Source organism: Pseudophryne corroboree, chromosome 4 (genome assembly GCF_028390025.1).
Source record: "Pseudophryne corroboree isolate aPseCor3 chromosome 4, aPseCor3.hap2, whole genome shotgun sequence".
NCBI lineage: Eukaryota > Metazoa > Chordata > Amphibia > Anura > Myobatrachidae > Pseudophryne > Pseudophryne corroboree.
Genome location: NC_086447.1, coordinates 277,598,596 through 277,621,856, shown reverse-complemented (window position 1 = coordinate 277,621,856; position 23,261 = coordinate 277,598,596). Strand labels below are relative to the sequence as shown.

The following is a 23,261-nucleotide window of genomic DNA, read 5'->3' as shown; positions in this document are numbered from 1 at the left end:
ATAGACTGAAAATGAGTGGAAATTATGGTTATTGAGGTTAATAATACGATGGGATCAAAATGACCCCCAAATTCTATGATTTAAGCTGTTTTTGAGGGTTTTTTGTAAAAAAAACACCCGAATTCAAAACACACCCGAATCCGACAAAAAATTTTCAGGGAGGTTTTGCCAAAACGCGTCCGAATCCAAAACACGGCCGCGGAACCGAATCCAAAACCAAAACACAAAACCCGAAAAATTTCCGGTGCACATCACTAATAAAAATATGTACATAGGGCCTAATTCAGACCTGATCGCAGTAGCAAAATTGTTCTCTAATGGGCAAAACCATGTGCAGTGCAGGTGGGGCTGATATAACATGTGCAGAGAGAGTTAGATTTGGTTGGGTTATAGTGTTTCTGTGCAGGGTAAATACTGTCTGCTTTATTTTTACACTGCAATTTAGATTACAGTTTGAACACACCTCACCCAAATCTAAATCACTTTGCACATGTTATATCTGCCCCACCTGCACTGCACGTGGTTTTGCCCATTAGGGAACAATTTTGCTGCTGAGATCAGGTCTGAATTAGGCCCATAGATAACAAGATAATTTGTCATAATATCTTGTTGAAGTCACTTTCGTTTTTTTCTTATTGAGTACCAATAGTAATCACATAACAACAAGAGAATTAAAACAATGACAATGGTACAGTTTTACCTTATACAAAGAAAAACAAGAGCAGACAAAGGGGGTCATTCCGAGTTGTTCGCTCGTTATTTTTTTCTCGCAATGGAGCGATTAGTCGCTAATGCGCATGCGCAATGTCCGCAGTGCGACTGCGCCAAGTAAATTTGCTATGCAGTTAGGTATTTTACTCACGGCATTACAGGGTTTTTTTCTTCGTTCTGGTGATCGTAATGTGATTGACAGGAAGTGGGTGTTTCTGGGCGGAAACTGGCCGTTTTACGGGAGTGTGTGAAAAAACGCTACCGTTTCTAGGAAAAACGCGGGAGTGGCTGGAGAAACGGAGGAGTGTCTGGGCGAACGCTGGGTGTGTTTGTGACGTCAAACCAGGAACGACAAGCACTGAACTGATCGCACTGGCAGAGTAAGTCTCGAGCTACTCAGAAACTGCACAGAGAAGTCTTTTCGCAATATCGCGAATCTTTCGTTCGCAATTTTGATAAGCTAAGATTCACTCCCAGTAGGCGGCGGCTTAGCGTGTGCAAAGCTGCTAAAAGCAGCTTGCGAGCGAACAACTCGGAATGACCCCCAAAGGAAAGAACAATAAGAAGGAAGGGAAGGGTAAAAGGGTATTAAGAAGATTTGTTATTGCACAGATAATCATCAGACAAGCAGTGCGGCTTGGCACTGCATGTAGTATTTTTCAGGTTATTTTTGGGAGGCGGAGTGTCACAACATCTCCAAGATTTGCCCAGGCCCCCCGTACCCTGGGCCTGGTGATCTCTCACTGGCCCTACATATGTTTAGCTTAAGAAAGAGCACACTGTTCTGAAACTAATGTTGCTCTTGCATTTAATAAACTTTACATTTAATTAATTTGTTTATTATTATTTGTTTAATTTAATTTGTTTATTACAAGTTCCAGAGTGCTGACTTCTACTTGGACTAATATATATATAAAATATATATAGAGAGAATTATACGCTTGTGTATATACATATGTGTGTGTGTGTGTGTGTGTGTGTGTGTGTGTGTGTGTGTGTATGTATGTGTATATATATATATATATATATATATATACATACATACATATACAGGTTGAGTATCCCTTATTCAAAATGCTTGGGACCAGAGGTACCGTATTTTTCAGACCATAAGACGCACCTGACCATAAGACGCACCTAGTTTTTAGAGGAGGAAAACAGGAAAAAAAATATTCTGAACCAAATAGTGTAATATAATATTTAATAAACTATACCGTTACAGTGTCTTATATAGCGCAGCAAATTCTTTTGCGCTTTACAATTGTAAACAGAGATAAAACAAATTGGGTAACAACAGACAGACTTGGAGGTAAGAGGGCCCTGCTGCGAGCTTACAATCTATACTGTAGACACAGACATCAGCTTTACAGGCCATTTACATAGAATACGGTACACAGATTTTTCTGGGACAGTGTGTGACAGAGGCAGCCACACAAGCACAGCCATAGTCACAGTACAGAGCAGACGAGAACCTTTTTACCTGTCAGTTTACGCCCGAAGCACACTACTCTGAGGAAGGACTCGGAGGAGGCGAGGGGAGGGAGCGGGGGAGCCACGTGATGCCGCCTCTCAGATGACGGCGAGGCAGCAGCAGCAGTACTTTGGAGGAGGCAAGGGGAGGAAGCGGGGGAGTCACGTGATGCCGCCTCTCAGATGACGGCGAGGCAGCAGCAGCAGTACTTTGGAGGAGGCGAGGGGAGGGAGCGGGGGAGCCACGTGATGCCGCCTCTCAGATGACGGCAAAGCAGCAGCAGCAGCAGACAGGACCCGCCGCTACCCGCACTCGTAACTGCTGCCTCTCCCACCCAGTGCACTCCCACCCAGCGCATTGAGAGCGCTCCATAAGGTTTTTACTCTGCTCTGTTATTCGGACCATAAGACGCATATTCGGACCATAAGACGCATGTACTTTTCCCCCCACATTTTTGGGGAGAAAAGGTGCGTCTTATGGTCCGAAAAATACGGTATTTTGGATATTGGATTTTTCCGTATTTTGGAATAATTAGATACCATAATGAGATATCATGGTGATGGGACCTAAATCTAAGCACAGAATACATTTATGTTTCATATACACCTCATACACAGAGCCTGAAAGTAATTTTAGACAATATTTTTTATAACTGTGCATTAAACAAAGTGTGTGTACATTCACACAATTCATTTATGTTTCATATACACCTTATATACACAGCCTGAAGGTCATTTAATACAATATTATTAATAACTTTGTGTATTAAACAAAGTTTGTGTACATTGAGCCATCAAAAACCAAAGGTTTCACTATCTCACTCAAAAAAGTCCGTATTTCGGAATATTACGTACTTCGGAATATTTGGATATGGGATACTCAACCTGTATATATATATATATACAGGTTGAGTATCCCTTATCCAAAATTCAAAATCCCACATTTTTGGTTCCCCTAATCTCTGCTATAACACAAAAGTTGTTAATAGTACAGTGAACAAATTGATAGACTTTACGTTCTATCAGTAGCATTACTACTTTCAACACACCGAACAATAAACTGAAATCTATTATCCAATCTTTCCTACAATTGGTCCATATAGTGTGACTGTGACCAAAAGTTCAGTTTAAATGCTTAATTTGTTGTTTTCTAAAATGTTTATAGTCCAGACCAGATTCACCTTGGTTCCCACTCTCATGACTTGTTTCCACATTGTAATCCACTGCACATAAACATGCATTTCTAGAAAATGGTAATGAATTAATTAAGGTCATATGTACACTAAAATGTAGTTGGTGCTTTTGGGCAGGAAATATTCTGTCGTCCTGCTGTGATTGAGCTTTGCTTTTGCAATTTTCTTTTGTACAGAACATTTAAGTTTTTCCTCTTATTACTATGTCTCAATAAAATAAATTGACTAGCAGTATTTGAAGCGAGTCCTATAGGTACACTTGTCTACCCTCATTATATTTATGTCAACAGTTGACAAGCTTCCCTGGAGCTTGATATTTTGTGGGTTCATACGTACTGTAAAAGAAATTACAGTGCTAAATATGGCAAATGCATTAAATATTCTTCCCTAAAGCACACAATGATATATCCTGCATTTTGTGTTTGGACAGATCTGGTCTTAAACAGATGGCTTTTTTGTCATTGTAGTTATTGAATAAAGTTCCTTTTCAATTTTTGATTAATGAGTGTTTTAATTAGCTTTGCATCTGAGCTCTATTTGGTAAGCTTGACTCGTCTTTCTTCTGATCAATCTTAATAGCCCTGCATATATTGCTAATGTCTCTAGCAGAATTGAACTGCTTGCAATGTCGTCATCTATTCATATTCAGTGGAACGGCCTTGACCTCTGCCACTACTACTGTTGTGTGAGATCCAGCTGTTTCAGGTGTGCTTCGTCATGGACAGAATGTACATCTTCATCACCCATTCTTCATCTGGTTCTAAGAAAAGGCTGTAAAATGTGTCAGTATTATTATTATTATTATCCAGGCAGATTTTAAAATGAAACCTTTTTAATCTTTCAGTGGTCTTATGCCTTGGAAAAACCAAATACGGGCAGTATCTTCAGCATTGCTTGGTCTATAGATGGAACGCAGATTGCCGGGGCTTGTGGAAACGGCCATGTTATCTTTGCTCATGTTATTGAACAACATTGGGAATGGAAGAATTTTGAAGTAACTTTGATCAAAAGACGTGCTATGCAGGTTATATTTTCTTTTATACCTAATTAACATGCTAATTTTGCACGTGTGCTTATCAACTTATATGTGAATGTTTTTGTGATATACAGTACTGTATACTGTGGAAGATACAAGACTGTGATTTGTCTATTATGATTTGCGCCATTAAAGGTCTTTAAGGGGGTTAATCCAGTGTTTATCTACTTTTCAACATTATTGGACTTCATCACTGCATAATGTGCGACTTTTACAAAACTATTGAGACCTTTCCGAGTCCAACTGGAGCCTTACACATTCTGTGTATTTCTAGGTCCGCAATGTAATTAACGATGCTGTAGATTTGCTGGAATTCCGTGACAGAGTCATTAAGGCATCTTTGAAGTATGGGCATCTAGTTGTTTCTACCTCTCTTCAGTGTTATGTATTTAGGTAAGTAGGTTGCCTGTCTGTGAAATGTTTCCTCTGATTCACTGCTTTTCAATCATGTGTGAGACAAAGGTCTGTTAAGCTGACGCTATACCAAGCTTGTATCCTTTGTTGAAATACTGTCATAGGAAGCAGGTGGTACTGTTGCTGCTAATCTATTCTGCCTCTAAGAGAAGTTAAAGAATCAAAACATCTGGACTAGCTCCAACAAAAACCTTTCAAGTAATTGTTTTTGTAGCTTTCTGTTTTAAGTGTGGTCACCTAGTTTACAAAGTGAATGGGCGGCCTCCAGCCCCTTTGTTTTGAGTTCATGATCTGGGCCCCAATTAAATGGTTGGGAGCAACACATTTGGGAACAGCTGCAGACTTTTTTTTTTCCCCCTGTTTGTAAGCCTGTACTGCCATATGTAACTACAGTGCGTCTTGTGGGAGACAATAGCTACCACAAACTCTGCCCAATGCATCCATTTAAGCATTCCTATTGAAAAATGTTTAGCAATAATTAAAAGTATGCTATAATGGAAATGGTTTTCCTAAAGTGTGCAAATATAATGTAAATAAAATTTCTGTAACGTCCTAGTGGATGATGGGGACTCCGTAAGGACCATGGGGAATAGACGGGCTCCGCAGGAGACAGGGCACTTTAAGAAAGAATTTGGATACTGGTGTGCTCTGGCTCCTCCCTCTATGTCCCTCCTCCAGACCTCAGTTTGAATCTGTGCCCGGACGAGCTGGGTGCTACTTAGTGAGCTCTCCTGAGCTTGCTAAAAAGAAAGTATTTTGTTAGGTTTTTTTATTTTCAGAGAGATCTGCTGGCAACAGGCTCTCTGCTACGTGGGACTGAGGGGAGAGAAGCAGCCCTACTCACCGAAGATAGGTCCTGCTTCTTAGGCTACTGGACACCATTAGCTCCAGAGGGATCGTACACAGGATCGCACCCTTGGTCGTCCGATCCCGGAGCCGCGCCGCCGTCCCCCTCGCAGAGCCAGAAGACAGAAGCCGGTGTCTGAAGCAAGAAGACGTCGAAATCGGCAGCAGAAGACTCCAGCCTTCATATGAGGTAGCGCACAGCACTGCAGCTGTGCGCCATTGCTCCCACACTAACCCACACACTCCGGTCACTGAGGGGTGCAGGGCGCAGGGGGGGGGCGCCCTGGGCAGCAATTAGGAACCTCTTGGCAAAAAGCAGCATATATACAGTTGGGCACTCTATATATGCATGAGCCCCCGCCATTATTTTACACACAAACGCAGGACAGAAGCCCGCCGATGAGGGGGCGGGGCTTCTTCCTCAGCACTCACCAGCGCCATTTTCTCTCCACAGCTCCGCTGAGAGGAAGCTCCCCAGGCTCTCCCCTGCAGAATCACGGTAGAAGAGGGTAAAAAGAGAGAGGGGGCACATAAATTTGGCGCAAAAACAGTATATACAGCAGCTACTGGGTTAACACTAAGTTACTGTGTGATTCCTGGGTCATATAGCGCTGGGGTGTGTGCTGGCATACTCTCTCTCTGTCTCTCCAAAAGGCCTTGTGGGGGAACCATCTTCAAATAGAGCATCCCCTGTGTGTGTGGTGTGTCGGTACGCTTGTGTCGGCATGTTTGACGAGGAAGGCTATGTGGAAACAGAGCGGGAACAAATGAATGTGGGGTCGCCGCCGACGGCGCCGACACCCGATTGGATGGATATGTGGAAGGTTTTAAATGATAATGTTAATTCCTTGCATAAAAGGTTGGATAAAGCTGAAGCCTTGGGACAGTCAGGGTCTCAACCCATGCCTGATCCTATGTCGCAGAGGCCGTCAGGGTCTCAGAAGCGCCCACTATCCCAAATTGTTGACACAGATATCGACACGGATTCTGACTCCAGTGTCGATGGCGATGAGGCAAAGTTACAGCCTAAAATGGCTAAAGCCATCCGTTACATGATTATAGCAATGAAAGATGTGTTGCACATCACAGAGGAAACCCCAGTCCCTGACAAGAGGGTTTATATGTATGGGGAAAAAAGGCAAGAGGTGACCTTTCCCCCTTCACATGAGTTAAATGAGTTATGTGAAAAGGCTTGGGAATCTCCAGATAGGAAACTGCAGGTTTCCAAACGGATGCTTATGGCGTATCCCTTCCCGCCAAGGGACAGGCTACGCTGGGAATCCTCCCCTAGGGTGGACAAAGCTCTAACACGCTTATCCAAGAGGGTAGCCCTGCCGTCACAGGATACGGCCACCCTAAAGGATGCTGCTGATGGAAAGAAGGAGGGTATCCTGAAGTCCATTTATACACATTCAGGTACCTTACTAAGGCCGGCGATTGCGTCGGCCTGGATGTGTAGTGCGGTAGCAGCATGGACAGATACCTTATCTGAGGAACTTGATACCTTGGATAAGGATACTATATTACTAACCCTGGGGCATATAAAAGACGCTGTCCTATATATGAGAGATGCTCAAAGGGACATTAGCCTACTGGGCTCTAGAATAAATGCAATGTCGATTTCTACCAGAAGGGTCCTGTGGACTCGGCAATGGACAGGCGATGCCGACTCAAAAAGGCACATGGAGGTTTTACCTTACAAGGGTGAGGAATTGTTTGGGGATGGTCTCTCGGACCTGGTCTCCACAGCTACGGCTGGAAAGTCTAATTTTTTTGCCATATGTTCCCTCACAACCTAAGAAAGCACCGTATTACCAAATGCAGTCCTTTCGATCACAAAAAGGCAAGAAAGTCCAAGGTGCATCCTTTCTTGCCAGAGGCAGGGGTAGAGGAAAGAAGCTGCACAACACAGCTAGTTCCCAGGAACAGAAGTCCTCCCCGGCTTCCACTAAATCCACCGCATGACGCTGGGGCTCCACAGGCGGAGCTAGGCCCGGTGGGGGCGCGTCTCCGAAATTTCAGCCACAAGTGGGTTCACTCCTAGGTGGATCCCTGGGCTATAGAGATTGTGTCCCAGGGATACAAGCTGGAATTCGAAGAGATGCCCCCTCACCGTTACCTCAAATCGGCCCTGCCAGCTTCCCCCTTAGAGAGGGAAATAGTGTTAGCTGCAATTCACAAATTGTATCTTCAGCAGGTGGTGATAAAGGTTCCCCTCCTTCAACAGGGAAGGGGTTACTATTCGACCATGTTTGTGGTACCGAAACCGGACGGTTCGGTCAGACCCATATTGAATTTAAAATCCATGAACATATACCTGAAAAGGTTCAAGTTCAAAATGGAATCGCTCAGAGTGGTCATCGCAATCCTGGAAGGGGGGGATTTTATGGTGTCTCTGGACATAAAGGATGTATACCTTCATGTCCCCATTTATCCACCTCACCAGGCGTACCTCAGATTTGTGGTACAGGATTGTCATTACCAATTCCAGACGTTGCCGTTTGGTCTCTCCACGGCACCGAGAATATTTACCAAGGTAATTTCGGAAATGATGGTGCTCCTGCGAAAGCAAGGGGTCACAATTATCCCATACTTGGACGATCTCCTCATAAAGGCGAGGTCCAGAGAGCAGTTGCTGATCAGCGTAGCACGCTCTCGGGAAGTGTTACAACAGCACGGCTGGATTCTGAATATTCCAAAGTCGCAGCTGATTCCTACGCCGCGTCAGCCCTTCCTGGGCATGATTCTGGACACAAACCAGAAGAAGGTTTTTCTCCCGAAGGACAAGGCTCAGGAACTCATGACACTGGTCAGAGACCTCTTAAAACCAAAACAGGTGTCGGTGCATCACTGCACGCGAGTCCTGGGAAAGATGGTGGCATCGTACGAGGCCATTCCCTTTGGCAGGTTCCATGCGAGGACCTTTCAATGGGATCTGTTGGACAAGTGGTCCGGATCACATCTACAGATGCATCGGCTGATCACCCTATCCCCCAGGGCGTCTCTGCTGTGGTGGCTGCAGAGTGCTCACCTTCTCGAAGGCCGCAGATTCGGCATTCAGGACTGGGTCCTGGTGACCACGGACTCAAGCCTCCGAGGGTGGGGGGCAGTCACACAGGGAAGAAATTTCCAAGGGGTGTGGTCAAGTCAGGAGACTTGCCTTCACATCAATATCCTGGAACTAAGGGCCATATACAACGCCCTAAGTCAAGCAGAGAACCTGCTTCGCGACCAATCGGTGCTGATCCAGTCAGACAACATCACCGCAGTGGCTCATGTAAACCGCCAAGGCGGCACAAGGAGCAGGGTGGCGATGGCGGAAGCCACCAGAATTCTTCGCTGGGCGGAGAATCACGTAAGAGCACTGTCAGCAGTGTTCATTGCGGGAGTGGACAACTGGGAAGCAGACTTCCTCAGCATGCACGACCTCCACCCGGGAGAGTGGGGACTTCATCAAGAAGTCTTCGCGCAGTTTGCAGGTCGGTTGGAACTGCCACAGGTGAACATGATGGCATCCCGCCTCAACAAAAAGCTACAGAGGTATTGCGCCAGGTCAAGAGACCCTCAGGCGATAGCTGTAGACGCACTGGTGACACCGTGGGTGTTCCAGTCGGTTTATGTATTTCCTCCTCTTCCTCTCATACCCAAGGTGCTGAGAATCATAAGAAAAAGAGGAGTGAGGACAATGCTCATTGTTCCGGATTGGCCAAGAAGGACTTGGTATCCAGAGCTGCAAGAAATGCTCACAGAAGTTCCAAGACTTACCGCGGCTGCGTTTGACGGCATAGCGGTTGAACTCCGGATCCTAGCAGAAAAAGGCATTCCGGATGAGGTTATTTCTACGCTGATAAAGGCTAGGAAGGACGTGACGGCTAAACATTATCACCGTATATGGCGAAAATATGTTGCTTGGTGTGAGGCCAGGAAGGCCCCTACGGAGGAATTCCAGCTGGGCCGGTTCCTTCACTTCCTACAGTCGGGAGTGACTTTGGGCCTAAAATTGGGTTCCATTAAGGTCCAGATTTCGTCCCTATCCATTTTCTTTCAAAAGGAACTGGCTTCTCTTCCTGAAGTCCAGACTTTTGTAAAGGGAGTGCTGCATATTCAGCCTCCTTTTGTGCCTCCAGTGGCACCTTGGGATCTTAATGTGGTGTTGAGTTTCCTGAAGTCACACTGGTTTGAGCCACTCAAAACCGTGGAGTTAAAATTTCTCACTTGGAAGGTGGTCATGCTATTAGCCTTGGCTTCAGCTAGGCGTGTGTCAGAATTAGCGGCTCTGTCACATAAAAGCCCCTATCTGGTTTTCCATATGGACAGGGCAGTATTGCGGACCCGTCCACAATTTCTGCCTAAGGTGGTGTCATCCTTTCATATGAACCAACCTATTGTGGTGCCTGTGGCTACTCGTGACTTAGAGGATTCCGAGTTACTAGATGTGGTCAGGGCTTTGAAGGTTTATGTAGCCAGAACGGCTAGAGTCAGGAAAACTGAGTCGCTGTTTATCCTGCATGCACCCAACAAGCTGGGTGCTCCTGCTTCAAAGCAAACTATTGCTCGCTGGATCTGTAACACGATTCAGCAAGCTCATTCTGCGACTGGATTGCCGCTTCCTAAATCAGTAAAAGCCCACTCCACAAGGAAGGTGGGCTCTTCTTGGGCGGCTGCCCGAGGGGTCTCGGCATTACAGCTTTGCGAGCGGCTACTTGGTCAGGTTCGAACACACTTGCAAAGTTTTACAAGTTTGATACCCTGGCTGAAGAGGACCTTGTGTTTGCTCATTCGGTGCTGCAGAGTCATCCGCACTCTCCCGCCCGTTTGGGAGCTTTAGTATAATCCCCATGGTCCTTACGGAGTCCCCAGCATCCACTAGGACGTTAGAGAAAATAAGATTTTACTTACCGGTAAATCTATTTCTCGTAGTCCGTAGTGGATGCTGGGCGCCCGTCCCAAGTGCGGACTTCTTCTGCAATACTTGTATATAGTTATTGCTTAAATAAGGGTTATGTTGGTTGCATCAGGGTTGATCTGATGCTCCGTTGTTGTTCATACTGTTAACTGGGTATGTTTATCACAAGTTATACGGTGTGATTGGTGTGGCTGGTATGAGTCTTGCTCTGGATTCCAAAATCCTTTCCTTGTACTGTCAGCTCTTCCGGGCACAGTTACTTTAACTGAGGTCTGGAGGAGGGACATAGAGGGAGGAGCCAGAGCACACCAGTATCCAAATTCTTTCTTAAAGTGCCCTGTCTCCTGCGGAGCCCGTCTATTCCCCATGGTCCTTACGGAGTCCCCAGCATCCACTACAGACTACGAGAAATAGATTTACCGGTAAGTAAAATCTTATTTTTATCCCATAGCGCTAGCCTTGGACCTATAATAGTCAATTTTATTGTTCATATCGAATGTAAAGTGGCTTAAAAGTGAGTAAAAGTATAGCCCTCATTATCTATAGTGTGGTACTTTTTATATGCTATTGCTATGTAAACATTCTGAGTTGAGTTTTAATTACGTTTATCCTACTATTATTATTATTATCCTTTATTTATATGGCGCCACAAGGGTTCAGCAGCACCCAATTACGGAGTACATAATCAAATAAAAAAAGGAAAACAATATAGGACAAGTACAGGGTACCTAAACATAGGTATATCAGCAGATGACACTGAGATAAGTGTTAGGGTGACCGAAATCCGCAGGATTTGGGGCAGTTGAGGATTATTAAAGTAAGAGAAGGATAAGCATATGAGGGAAAAGGGCCCCATTTATTACATTCTAAAGGGGAAGGGCAGACAGAAAGGGGTGACACAGATGGGGTAGACCGAGCGTGTAAAAGAGGGTTAGGATGAGATTTGGCTGGGTTTTGTAAAGAAGTGGGTCTTAAGAGCCAGTTTAAAGTTCTGTAGAGAGGTAGAGAATTCCAGAGTAAGGGAACAGCACATGAAAAATCTTGGAGATAGGAGTGGGAGGAAGTAATCAAAAGACAGGAGAGTCGGCGTGCATTAGTAGAGCGAAGAGGACAGGTGGGCGTATAAAGGGAGATAAGGTCAAAAAGGATATCCTGGAGCTAGAAAAGGTTCAGAGGCGGGCGACCAAACTAATTAAGGGTATGGAGACGCTGGAATACAAGGAAAGGCTTTAAAGACTAGGCATGTTTACACTGGAAAAGAGGAGATTAAGAGGGGACATGATCAACATTTACAAATATATAAGGGGACAATATACAGATCTTGCGCAGGACGTGTTTTTGGTTAGATCAACACAAAGAACTCGTGGACACTCGCTCAGGTTAGAGGAGAGGAGATTCCGCACAATACGGCGTAAAGGCTTTTTTACGGTAAGGACGATACATGTTTGGAATTCCCTGCCTGAGGGAGTTGTAATGGCCGACTCAGTCAACACCTTTAAGAATGGGTTAGATAAATTCCTAATGGATAATGATATCCAGGGTAACGGGGCATAGTCACGCACTATGGTTATTATAAAAAAGAGGGGTAAAATGTAACGGCAGTCATCAACTTCAGTCAAAATTTTATACAAAATAATCGTGCATAGGAGACCACAAATAGGTTGAACTCGATGGACAATTGTTTTTTTCAACCTTAGATACTATGTTACTATGTCAGAGATGTAAATGGGAGAGGAGTGGGTGAGGGCTTTGTAAGTGAGTGTGAGAAGTTTGACTTGGATTCTGAAAGGGAAGCAAGTGAAGGGCTTGTAGGAGAGGGGAGGTGGACGTAGGGTGTTTGGTGAGGAAGATGAGCCGGGTAGCAGCATTGAGGATAGATTGGAGAAAGGTAATTCTAAGGGATGCCAGTTAGGAGGAGAATGCATTAGTCCAGTCTGGAAATGATCAGTGAGTGGATAATGGTCTTGGTGGCATCCTGGGTGAGAGGGTCTAACAACAGAGAGGAGGGGGGTGCAAATCCCCACCCCTAAATTCCCTTCCGCACACTGAAAATTACCTGTAACCATCCCTGAACCTATCTGGTAATAAAATTCAGAGAATTAGTCACAAATGTTTGCAAACACATGTTTAGCTGCTGGCCACGTCACGGCTTCTCCGATACAGCAGTCCTAACCTACATAATAGCAGTGCCCACATAGGGCCATGTAATTTGTCACAGTAGGCCTCATGATAAAGGCTATTACTACAACACTTCCAGACAGAGAGCTAACTTACCCAGGAGCCACCCCCAGGATCTCCCATTGGCACTACAAGGAACAGCATGCCTTCCAAATGCTGCTCCCATTCAATGCCTCTTGCACACAAGCAGACAAACAATTTGGCAGTTGCTCAATCATACCTGGAGATAATTATATATCAGGTGCTGGAAGGGGGAGGAGTCACAGACAAACAACAGACAGAGAGGAGGGGGGTGCAAATCCCCACCCCTAAATTCCCTTCCGCACACTGAAAATTACCTGTAACCATCCCTGAACCTATCTGGTAATAAAATTCAGAGAATTAGTCACAAATGTTTGCAAACACATGTTTAGCTGCTGGCCACGTCACGGCTTCTCCGATACAGCAGTCCTAACCTACATAATAGCAGTGCCCACATAGGGCCATGTAATTTGTCACAGTAGGCCTCATGATAAAGGCTATTACTAAAGGGTCTAATCCTGGAAATGTTTTTGAGATGAAAATGACAGGTTTGTGAGAGGTGCTGAATGTGTGGTTTGAAGGAGAGGCAGGAGTCAAGGATTACGCCAAGACCGCGTACTTGGGGGTTAGAGGAGATACTCGTGTCATCAATAGATAATTAGATTGTGGAAGGTGAGGTTGTGCGGGAGGGTGGGAATATGATCAGCTCAGTCTTGGACATGTTGAGTTTAAGAAAGCACTGGGACATCCAGGAAGGGATTGCTGAGAGACAGTTGGAGGTACGAGTGAGGAGAGCCGGGGAAAGATCAGGGGAGGAAAGGTAGATTTGAGTGTCATCAGCATAGAGGTGATATTGGACGTTAAAAGAACTAATGAGTTCACCTAAAGATGATGTATAGAGAGAGAAAATGAGAGCACCAAGAACAGAAACTTGGGGGACACCAACACTTAGTGGAAGTGGGGGGGGGGGGGTAGCGTCATGAGCGGAGACAGAGCAAGAACGATCAGAGAGGTAGAAGGACAGCCAGGAGAGGGCAGTATCATGCAGACCAAGAGATTGAATGGTTTGCAGAAGGAGCGGGTGGTCCACAGTGTCAAAAGCAGCAGAGAGGTCAAGAAGAATAAGCAGAGAGCAGTGGCCTTTAGATTTGGCTGTATGGAGGTCATTGCAGACTTTTGTGAGGGCAGTTTCAGTGGAGTGGAGAGAACTGGACTAGAATGGGTCAAGCAGTAGGTGGGAGGAAAGAAAGGCAGTGAAGCGGTTATAGACAATACGCTCAAGGAGTTTGGAGGCAAAAGGGAGGAGAGAGATGGGTCGGTAGTTAGAGAGGGGTTTTTTTTATCAAGGGTAGGTTTTTTTAAGAATAGGGAAGAGCATGCTTGAAGGCAGAGGGAACAGTGCCTGATGAGAGAAAGAGCTTGAGAAGGTAGGCAAGATGGGAACAGGCAGAAGGAGAGAGGTAGCGGAGGAGGTGAGAGGCGATAGGGTCAAGTGGGGAGGTGGTGGGGGTGGAACGGAGGAGGGCCATGACTTCCTCACCAGATACATGGGAGAAAGATGTCAGAGTTGGTGAGAGGGAAGGGGAGGGGTAGTAAAGGATGGGTGGTGGCTGGTTGCTGGTCAGGTGGGATGTGATGTCCTGACATATGCAGTCAATCTTGGATGTAAAATAACTGGCAAAGTCAAGTGCAGACAATGAGGATGGGAGAGGAGGTGGTGGTGGGCAGAGGAGGAGTTGACAGTGGCATAGAGGCACCAGGAGTTGGAAGACTGGGAGGAGTTGAGAATTTTGAAGTATGATTGTTTAGCAAGGGAAAGGGCAGCACTGAAGGAGAGAGCAAAAGTTTGAAATGAAGGAAGTCTGCCTTAGAGCGTGATTTCCTCCACTGTCGTTCGGCAGTACGTGAGTATTTTTGAAGATATCTGGTGCACTTGGTGTGCCAGTGTTGAGGTGTTGAACTGTGATAGTGAATAATGGTTGGTGGAGCGACAGAGTCAAGAGCAGAAGTAAGGGATGCATTTTATGGGAATGTCGCTTGTTCAGGGCATGAGAGAGAGAGAGAATAGGAGAGAGAAGTGAGTCGAACAGGGAGGATAGGGATAAGGTGTCAATAGCCTCAGTGTTACGCTTAGTGATGGTAGCCTTAGGAGGGAGAGATGGGGAAGCGGAGATAGATAAGGTGAAAGAGAGCAGGTGGTGGTCAGAGAGGGGAAAAGGGGAGTTAGAGAAATCAGAAATATCGCAACGGTGAGTGAAAACCAGATCCAGTTAGCTCCCATTCACATGGTAGGGTGAGGAGGTCCACTGGGAGAGACCAAGAGAAGAGGTGAGGTTAAGGAGTTTAGAGGCAGGTGGTTTTGTGGGGTTATCGATAGGGACGTTGAAATCACCTAGGATAAATGAGCGAATGCCAGAAGAGAGGTAGTGAGGTAGCCAGGAAGCTAAGTTATCGAGGAATTTGGAGAATTACAGCAACTCGAAGATTAGTAGGTTGGTAGAGGTGTATAGCATGGACCTGAAATGTAGAGAATGTAAGGGACGGTTCTGAAGGTATAAGTTGGTATGTGTATGCTAGAGGGTAAAAGGAAGCCAACACCACCACTATGTCCAGTTTACTGCCCAGTCATTATTGGGTCTTAATATTATTTATTTATTAACAGGTTCTTATATAGCGCAGCAAATTTCATTGCGCTTTAATATTAGATATGCTACTATTTCTCTGACGTCCTAAGTGGATGCTGGGACTCCGTAAGGACCATGGGGAATAGCGGCTCCGCAGGAGACTGGGCACAACTAAAAGAAAGCTTTAGACTACTGATGTGCACTGGCTCCTCCCACTATGACCCTCCTCCAGACTTCAGTTAGAATCTTGTGCCCGGCTGAGCTGGATGCACACTAGGGGCTCTCCTGAGCTCCTTTTTATTTTACAGTGAGATCTGCTGGCAACAGACTCACTGCAACGAGGGACTAAGGGGAGAAGAAGCGAACCTACCTAACTGGTGGTAGCTTGGGCTTCTTAGGCTACTGGACACCATTAGCTCCAGAGGGATCGACCACAGGACCCGACCTCGCTGTTCGGTCCCGGAGCCGCGCCGCCGGCCCCCTTACAGAGCCAGAAGCAAGAAGTGTTCCTGAAAATCGGCGGCAGAAGACTTCTGTCTTCAACAAGGTAGCGCACAGCACTGCAGCTGTGCGCCATTGCTCCTCCTGCACACCTCACACTCCGGTCACTGATGGGTGCAGGGCGCTGGGGGGGGGCGCCCTGAGGGCAATATAAGACACCTTGGCTGGCAAATCTACACCATATATAGTCAGGAAGGCTATATAGGTGTAAAAATACCCCTGCCAGAATTCCAGAAAAAGCGGGAGAAGTCCGCCGGAAAAGGGGCGGGGCCATCTCCCTCAGCACACTGGCGCCATTTTTCCCTCACAGCTCCGCTGGAAGGACGCTCCCTGGCTCTCCCCTGAAGTTGTCAAGCTACATAAGGGTAAAAAAGAGAGGGGGGGCACTAAATTTAGGCGCAGTATATATAAAATAAGCAGCTATAAGGGAAAACACTCATTTATAGTGGGATCCCTGTGTTATATAGCGCTCTGGTGTGTGCTGGCATACTCTCTCTCTGTCTCCCCAAAGGGCTTTGTGGGGTCCTGTCCTCTGTCAGAGCATTCCCTGTGTGTATGCGGTGTGTCGGTACGGCTGTGTCGACATGTTTGATGAGGAGGCTTATGTGGAGGCGGAGCAGATGCCGATAAATGTGATGTCACCCCTGCAGGGTCGACACCTGAGTGGATGGTGCTGTGGAAGGAATTACGTGACAGTGTCGACTCCTTGCATAAAAGGTTTGACGACATACCAAATGTGGGACAGCCGGCTTCTCAGCCTGTGCCTGCCCAGGCGTCTCAAAAGCCATCAGGGGCTCTAAAACGCCCGCTACCTCAGATGGCAGACACAGATGTCGACACGGATACTGACTCCAGTGTCGACGACGATGAGACTAATGTAACTTCCAGTAGGGCCACACGTTACATGATTGAGGCAATGAAAAATGTGTTGCACATTTCTGATGTTACCCCCGGTACCACAAAAAAGGGTATTATGTTTGGAGAGAAAAAACTACCAGTAGCTTTTCCTCCATCTGAGGAGTTAAATGAAGTGTGTGAAGAAGCGTGGGCTTCCCCTGATAAGAAACTGGTAATTTCTAAGAGGTTACTAATGGCGTACCCTTTCCCGCCGTCTCCGGATATGGCCGCCCTGACGGAATCTGCGGATAGGAAGCAGGAGGCTATCCTGAAGTCTATATATACACACACAGCTGTTATACTGAGACCAGCTATTGCTTCAGCATGGATGTGCAGTGCTGCAGCTGCGTGGTCAGATTCCCTGTCGGAAAATATTGATACCCTAGACAGGGACACTATATTGCTAACCGTAGAGCATATTAAAGACGCACTTTTATACATGAGGGATGCACAGAGGGATATTTGCCGGCTGGCATCTAAAATAAGTGCAATGTCCATTTCTGCCAGGAGAGGGTTATGGGCTCGGCAGTGGACAGGAGATGCAGATTCTAAAAGGCACATGGAAGTTCTGCCTTATAAGGGTGAGGAGTTGTTTGGGGATGGTCTCTCGGACCTCGTTTCCACAGCAACAGCTGGGAAGTCTACATTTTTACCCCATGTACCCTCACAGCCAAAGAAAGCACCGTATTATCAGGTACAGTCCTTTCGGCCCAATAGGGGCAAGCGAGTTAAGGGCGCGTCCTTTCTGCCCAGAGGCAGAGGTAGAGGGAAAAAGCTGCAGCATACAGCCAGTTCCCAGGAGCAAAAGTCCTCCCCCGCTTCCTCTAAGTCCACAGCATGACGCTGGGGCTCCACAGGCGGAGCCAGGTACGGTGGGGGCCCGTCTCAAATATTTCAGCAATCAGTGGGCTCGCTCACGGGTGGATCCCTGGATCTTTCAAGTAGTATCTCAGGGGTACAAGCTGGAATTCGAGACGTCTCCCCCCCCCCGCCGTTTCCTCAAATCTGCCTTACCAACCACTCCCTCAGGCAGGGAACAGTGTTACAGGCAATTCACAAGCTGTATTCACAACAGGTGATAGTAAAGGTGCCCCTACTTCAACAAGGACGGGGTTACTATTCCACAATGTTTGTGGTACCGAAACCGGACGGTTCGGTGAGACCCATTTTAAATTTGAAATCCTTGAACACATATATAAAAAAATTCAAGTTCAAGATGGAATCGCTCAGGGCGGTTATTGCAAGCCTGGACGAGGGGGATTACATGGTATCACTGGACATCAAGGATGCTTACCTGCATGTCCCCATTTACCATCCTCACCAGGAGTACCTCAGATTTGTGATACAGGATTGTCATTACCAATTCCAGACGTTGCCGTTCAGTCTATCCACGGCTCCGAGGGTCTTTACCAAGGTAATGGCCGAAATGATGATACTCCTTCGAAAGAAGGGAGTTTTAATTATCCCGTACTTGGACGATCTCCTGATAAAGGCGAGGTCCAGGGAGCAGTTGTTGGTCGGGGTAGCACTATCTCAGGAGGTGCTACAACAGCACGGCTGGATTCTGAATATTCCAAAGTCACAGCTGGTCCCTACGACACGTCTACTGTTCCTGGGAATGGTTCTAGACAGAGAACAGAAAAAAGTGTTTCTCCCGGAGGACAAGGCCAAGGAGCTGTCATCTCTAGTCAGGGGCCTCCTAAAACCAAAACAGGTGTCGGTGCATCACTGCACGCAGATCCTGGGAAAGATGGTAGCTTCCTACGAAGCAATTCCATTCGGCAGGTTCTATGCAAGAACCTTTCAGTGGGACCTGTTGGACAAGTGGTCCGGATCGCATCTTCAGATGCATCGGCTGATAACTCTGTCTCCAAGGACAAGGGTGTCTCTGCTGTGGTGGCTGCAGAGTGCTCATCTTCAAGAGGGCCGCAGATTCGGCATACAGGACTGGGTCCTGGTGACCACGGATGCCAGCCTTCGAGGCTGGGGGGCAGTCACACAGGGAAGAAACTTCCAAGGACTATGGTCAAGTCAGGAGACTTTCCTGCACATAAATATTCTGGAACTAAGGGCCATTTACAATGCCCTAAGTCAGGCAAAACCCCTGCTTCAAAACCAGCCGGTACTGATCCAGTCAGACAACATCACGGCGGTCGCCCATGTAAACCGACAGGGCGGCACGAGAAGCAGGACGGTGATGGCAGAAGCCACAAGGATTCTCCGATGGGCGGAAAATCACGTGTTCGCACTGTCAGCAGTGTTCATTCCGGGAGTGGACAACTGGGAAGCAGACTTCCTCAGCAGGCACGACCTCCACCCGGGAGAGTGGGGACTTCATCCAGAAGTCTTCCAAACGATTGTAAACCGTTGGGAAAGGCCACAGGTGGACATGATGGCGTCCCGCCTCAACAAAAAGCTAGAAAAGTATTGCGCCAGGTCAAGAGACCCGCAGGCGATAGCTGTGGACACTCTAGTGACACCGTGGGTGTACCGGTCGGTTTATGTGTTCCCTCCTCTTCCTCTCATACCAAAGGTACTGAGGATAATAAGGAGAAGAGGAGTAAGAACTATACTCACTGTTCCGGATTGGCCAAGAAGAGCTTGGTACCCGGAACTTCAAGAAATTATCTCAGAGGACCCATGGCCTCTGCCGCTCAGACAGGACCTGCTGCAGCAGGGGCCCTGTCTGTTCCAAGACTTACCGTGGCTGCGTTTGACAGCATGGCGGTTGAACACCGGATCCTGAAGGAAAAGGGCATTCCGGAGGAAGTCATTCCTACGCTGATTAAAGCTAGGAAAGAAGTAACGGCAAACCATTATCACCGCATATGGCGTAAATATGTTGCGTGGTGTGAGGCCAGGAAGGCCCCAACGGAAGAATTTCAGCTGGGCCGTTTCCTGCACTTTCTACAGTCAGGGGTGACTATGGGCCTAAAATTGGGTTCCATTAAGGTCCAGATTTCGGCTCTATCGATTTTCTTCCAGAGAAAACTGGCTTCACTACCTGAAGTTCAAACTTTTGTTAAGGGAGTGCTGCATATTCAGCCCCCTTTTGTGCCTCCAGTGGCACCTTGGGATCTCAACGTGGTGTTGGATTTCCTAAAGTCACATTGGTTTGAGCCACTTAAGACCGTGGAATTGAAATCTCTCACGTGGAAAGTGGTCATGTTGTTGGCCTTGGCTTCGGCCAGGCGTGTATCAGAATTGGCGGCTTTGTCATGTAAAAGCCCTTATCTGATTTTCCATATGGATAGGGCAGAATTGAGGACTCGTCCCCAATTTCTCCCTAAGGTGGTATCAGCCTTTCATCTGAACCAACCTATCGTGGTGCCTGCGGCTACTAAAGACTTGGAGGCTTCCAAGTTGTTGGACGTAGTCAGGGCCCTGAAAATTTATGTTTCTAGGACAGCTGGAGTCAGAAAGACTGACTCGCTATTTATCCTGTATGCGCCCAACAAGTTGGGTGCACCTGCTTCAAAGCAGACTATTGCTCGCTGGATCTGTAGTACGATTCAGCTTGCACATTCTGCTGGACTGCCGCATCCTAAATCAGTAAAAGCCCATTCCACGAGGAAGGTGGGCTCTTCTTGGGCGGCTGCCCGAGGGGTCTCGGCTCTACAACTTTGCCGAGCAGCTACTTGGTCGGGGTCAAACACATTTGCTAATTTCTACAAGTTTGACACCCTGGCTGAGGAGGACCTAGAGTTTGCCCATTCGGTGCTGCAGAGTCATCCGCACTCTCCCGCCCGTTTGGGAGCTTTGGTATAATCCCCATGGTCCTTACGGAGTCCCAGCATCCACTTAGGACGTCAGAGAAAATAAGAATTTACTCACCGGTAATTCTATTTCTCGTAGTCCGTAGTGGATGCTGGGCGCCCATCCCAAGTGCGGATTGTCTGCAATACTTGTATATAGTTATTGTTTAACTAAAGGGTTATTGTTGAGCCATCTGTTGAGAGGCTCAGTTGTTATCATACGGTTAACTGGGTATTGTATCACAAGTTATACGGTGTGATTGGTGTGGCTGGTATGAGTCTTACCCGGGATTCAAAATCCTTCCTTATTGTGTCAGCTCTTCCGGGCACAGTATCCTTACTGAAGTCTGGAGGAGGGTCATAGTGGGAGGAGCCAGTGCACACCAGTAGTCTAAAGCTTTCTTTTAGTTGTGCCCAGTCTCCTGCGGAGCCGCTATTCCCCATGGTCCTTACGGAGTCCCAGCATCCACTACGGACTACGAGAAATAGAATTACCGGTGAGTAAATTCTTATTTTCTCTTACGTCCTAGAGGATGCTGGGGACTCCAAAAGGACCATGGGGTATAGACGGGATCCGCAGGAGCTTGGGCACACTTAAAAGACTTTGACTGGGTGTGAACTGGCTCCTCCCTCTATGCCCCTCCTTCAGACCTCAGTTAGACTTTGTGCCCAGGACTGACTGGACACTCACTAAGGGAGCTCTCCTGAGTTTTTCTAGAAAAGACTTTTGTTAGGTTTTTTATTTTCAGGGAGACCTGCTGGCTACAGGCTCCCTGCATCGTGGAACTGAGGGGAGAGAAGTCAGAGCTACTTCTACTTAGTTAAGGGCTCTGCTTCTTAGGCTACTGGACACCATTAGCTCCAGAGGGTTCGATCACTTGGTTCGCCTAGCTGCTTGTTCCCGGAGCCGCGCCGTCACCCCCCTCACAGGAGCCAGAAGAAAGAAGCCGGGTGAGTATGCAGAAGGCAGAAGACTTCAGTGATGGCAGAAGACTTCAGTAACGAGGTACATCGCAGCGGTAGCGCTGTGCTCCATGCTCCCACACACTTCACCAACGGCACTCACAGGGTGCAGGGCACTGGGGGGGAGCACCCTGGGCAGCATGTTACTGGGTCTGGCAGGCTGGCAGAAGGCTTTTCGGTGCCTGGGCACCGTTTTCCGTCCCCCCGCCAGCATTTTCATTTTTGAATTTTAGCGGGCTGAAGCGCGCCGGGAAGGGGCAGGGCTTAGCCGCACAGCTCACCAGCGCCATTTTCTCTCATCCACGCCGCTGCATGAGATGCTGGCTCGGGACCTCCGAGCTCCACTTCAGGTAACGGGGAGCAAATCGGGGGGGTGGGGGGGTGGGGACAGATATTTGGTGCATAATTATTGTGGTTACAAGCAGCGCTTTACACATATATTGTTTGGTGGGATATATAGGCGCTGGGGTGTGAGCTGGCATACTCCCTCTGTGTTTCTCTATCCAGGCTTCCTTGTGGGTCTGTCCCCTAGCTGAGGCAGTGTGTGTGTGTCGGTACTATGTGTCGGCATGTCTGAAGCTGAGTGTTACTCCCCGGAGGAGGTTGCTGGGGGCGCAGATGCGGGTCTGGAGTTGGCTCTTTCGGCACAGCCGACACTTGATTTACTTACAATGCTAAGTACACTTAATACAAATCTGGCCTCATTGTCTAAAAGATTAGATAAATCGGAGTCTCAGACACAGGTGTGGAGGAAATCCATGGAGGATGCTTTGTCTCAGGTGCAGACCCCATCAGGGTCGCAAAGGCGGTCGTTTATCCAGTTGGTAGATACGGATACCGACACGGATTCTGATTCCGATGTCGACTTCACTGAGGCTGCTTTACACCCACGGTTGGTTAAGAGTATTCAGTACATGATTGTGGCTATTAAAGATGTTTTACATATTTCTGAAGAACCTGCGGTGCAGGAAACAAGGATTTGCTTGTTTAAAGGGAAAATGAAGTTTCCCCCCTCTCATGAAATGAATACTCTTTGTGAAAAGGCTTGGGAGTCGCCGGACAAGAAGTGGCAGATTCCCAAGAGAATTTTCATGGCGTATCCTTTCCCCTCTGATGGCAGGGAAAAATGGGAGTCGTCTCCAAATGTCGACAAGGCTCTATCACGTTTGTCTAAGAAGGTGGCGCTTCCGTCCCCTGACACGGCAGCTCTCAAGGATCCGGCGGATCGCAAGCTGGAGACGTCTCTGAAGTCCATCTTCGCTAATACGTGTGCATTGGTATGGGTGAGTAGTGCTATTGCTAAATGGGCTGAGAATTTAGCTGCTGATATGGATACCCTTGATAAAGATAATGTTCTTTTGACTCTTGGTTATATCAAGGACGCTGCAGATTACCTAAAGTATGCGGCGAGGGATGTTGGTCTCTTGGGATCAAGAGCCAATGCCATGGCGATCTCGGCCAGGAGGGCGCTGTGGATCCATCAATGGAATGCTGATGCCGACTCCAAGAGAGCTATGGAAGCTCTCCCCTTCAAATGTAATGTCTTGTTTGGTGACGGCTTGGCTGACCTGGTGTCTACCGCGACGGCGGGTAAGTCAACTTTTCTTCCTTCTGTTCCCACACAACAGAAAAAGGCACCACATCAGCAGATGCAGTCCTTTCGTCCAAATAAATACAAGCGTGGAAAAGGTTCGTCCTTCCTCGCTTCAAAGGGTAGAGGAAGGGGAAGAAAGTCGCCTGCAGTAT

The 23,261-nt window shown here is 47.2% G+C and overlaps 1 protein-coding gene across 6 annotated transcripts in view; it reads left to right on the top strand.

The window, feature by feature from the left end:
• The window catches only part of IFT80 (intraflagellar transport 80), a 519,318-nt gene that overhangs the window by 387,436 nt on the left and 108,621 nt on the right, over positions 1-23,261 (top strand). For all 6 annotated transcript variants that reach the window (XM_063916161.1, XM_063916162.1, XM_063916160.1 and 3 more), the window contains 2 exons: positions 4,219-4,398; positions 4,685-4,803. In XM_063916161.1, the coding sequence (XP_063772231.1) occupies positions 4,219-4,398; positions 4,685-4,803 (299 nt within the window). The remainder of the gene's footprint in view (positions 1-4,218; positions 4,399-4,684; positions 4,804-23,261) is intronic.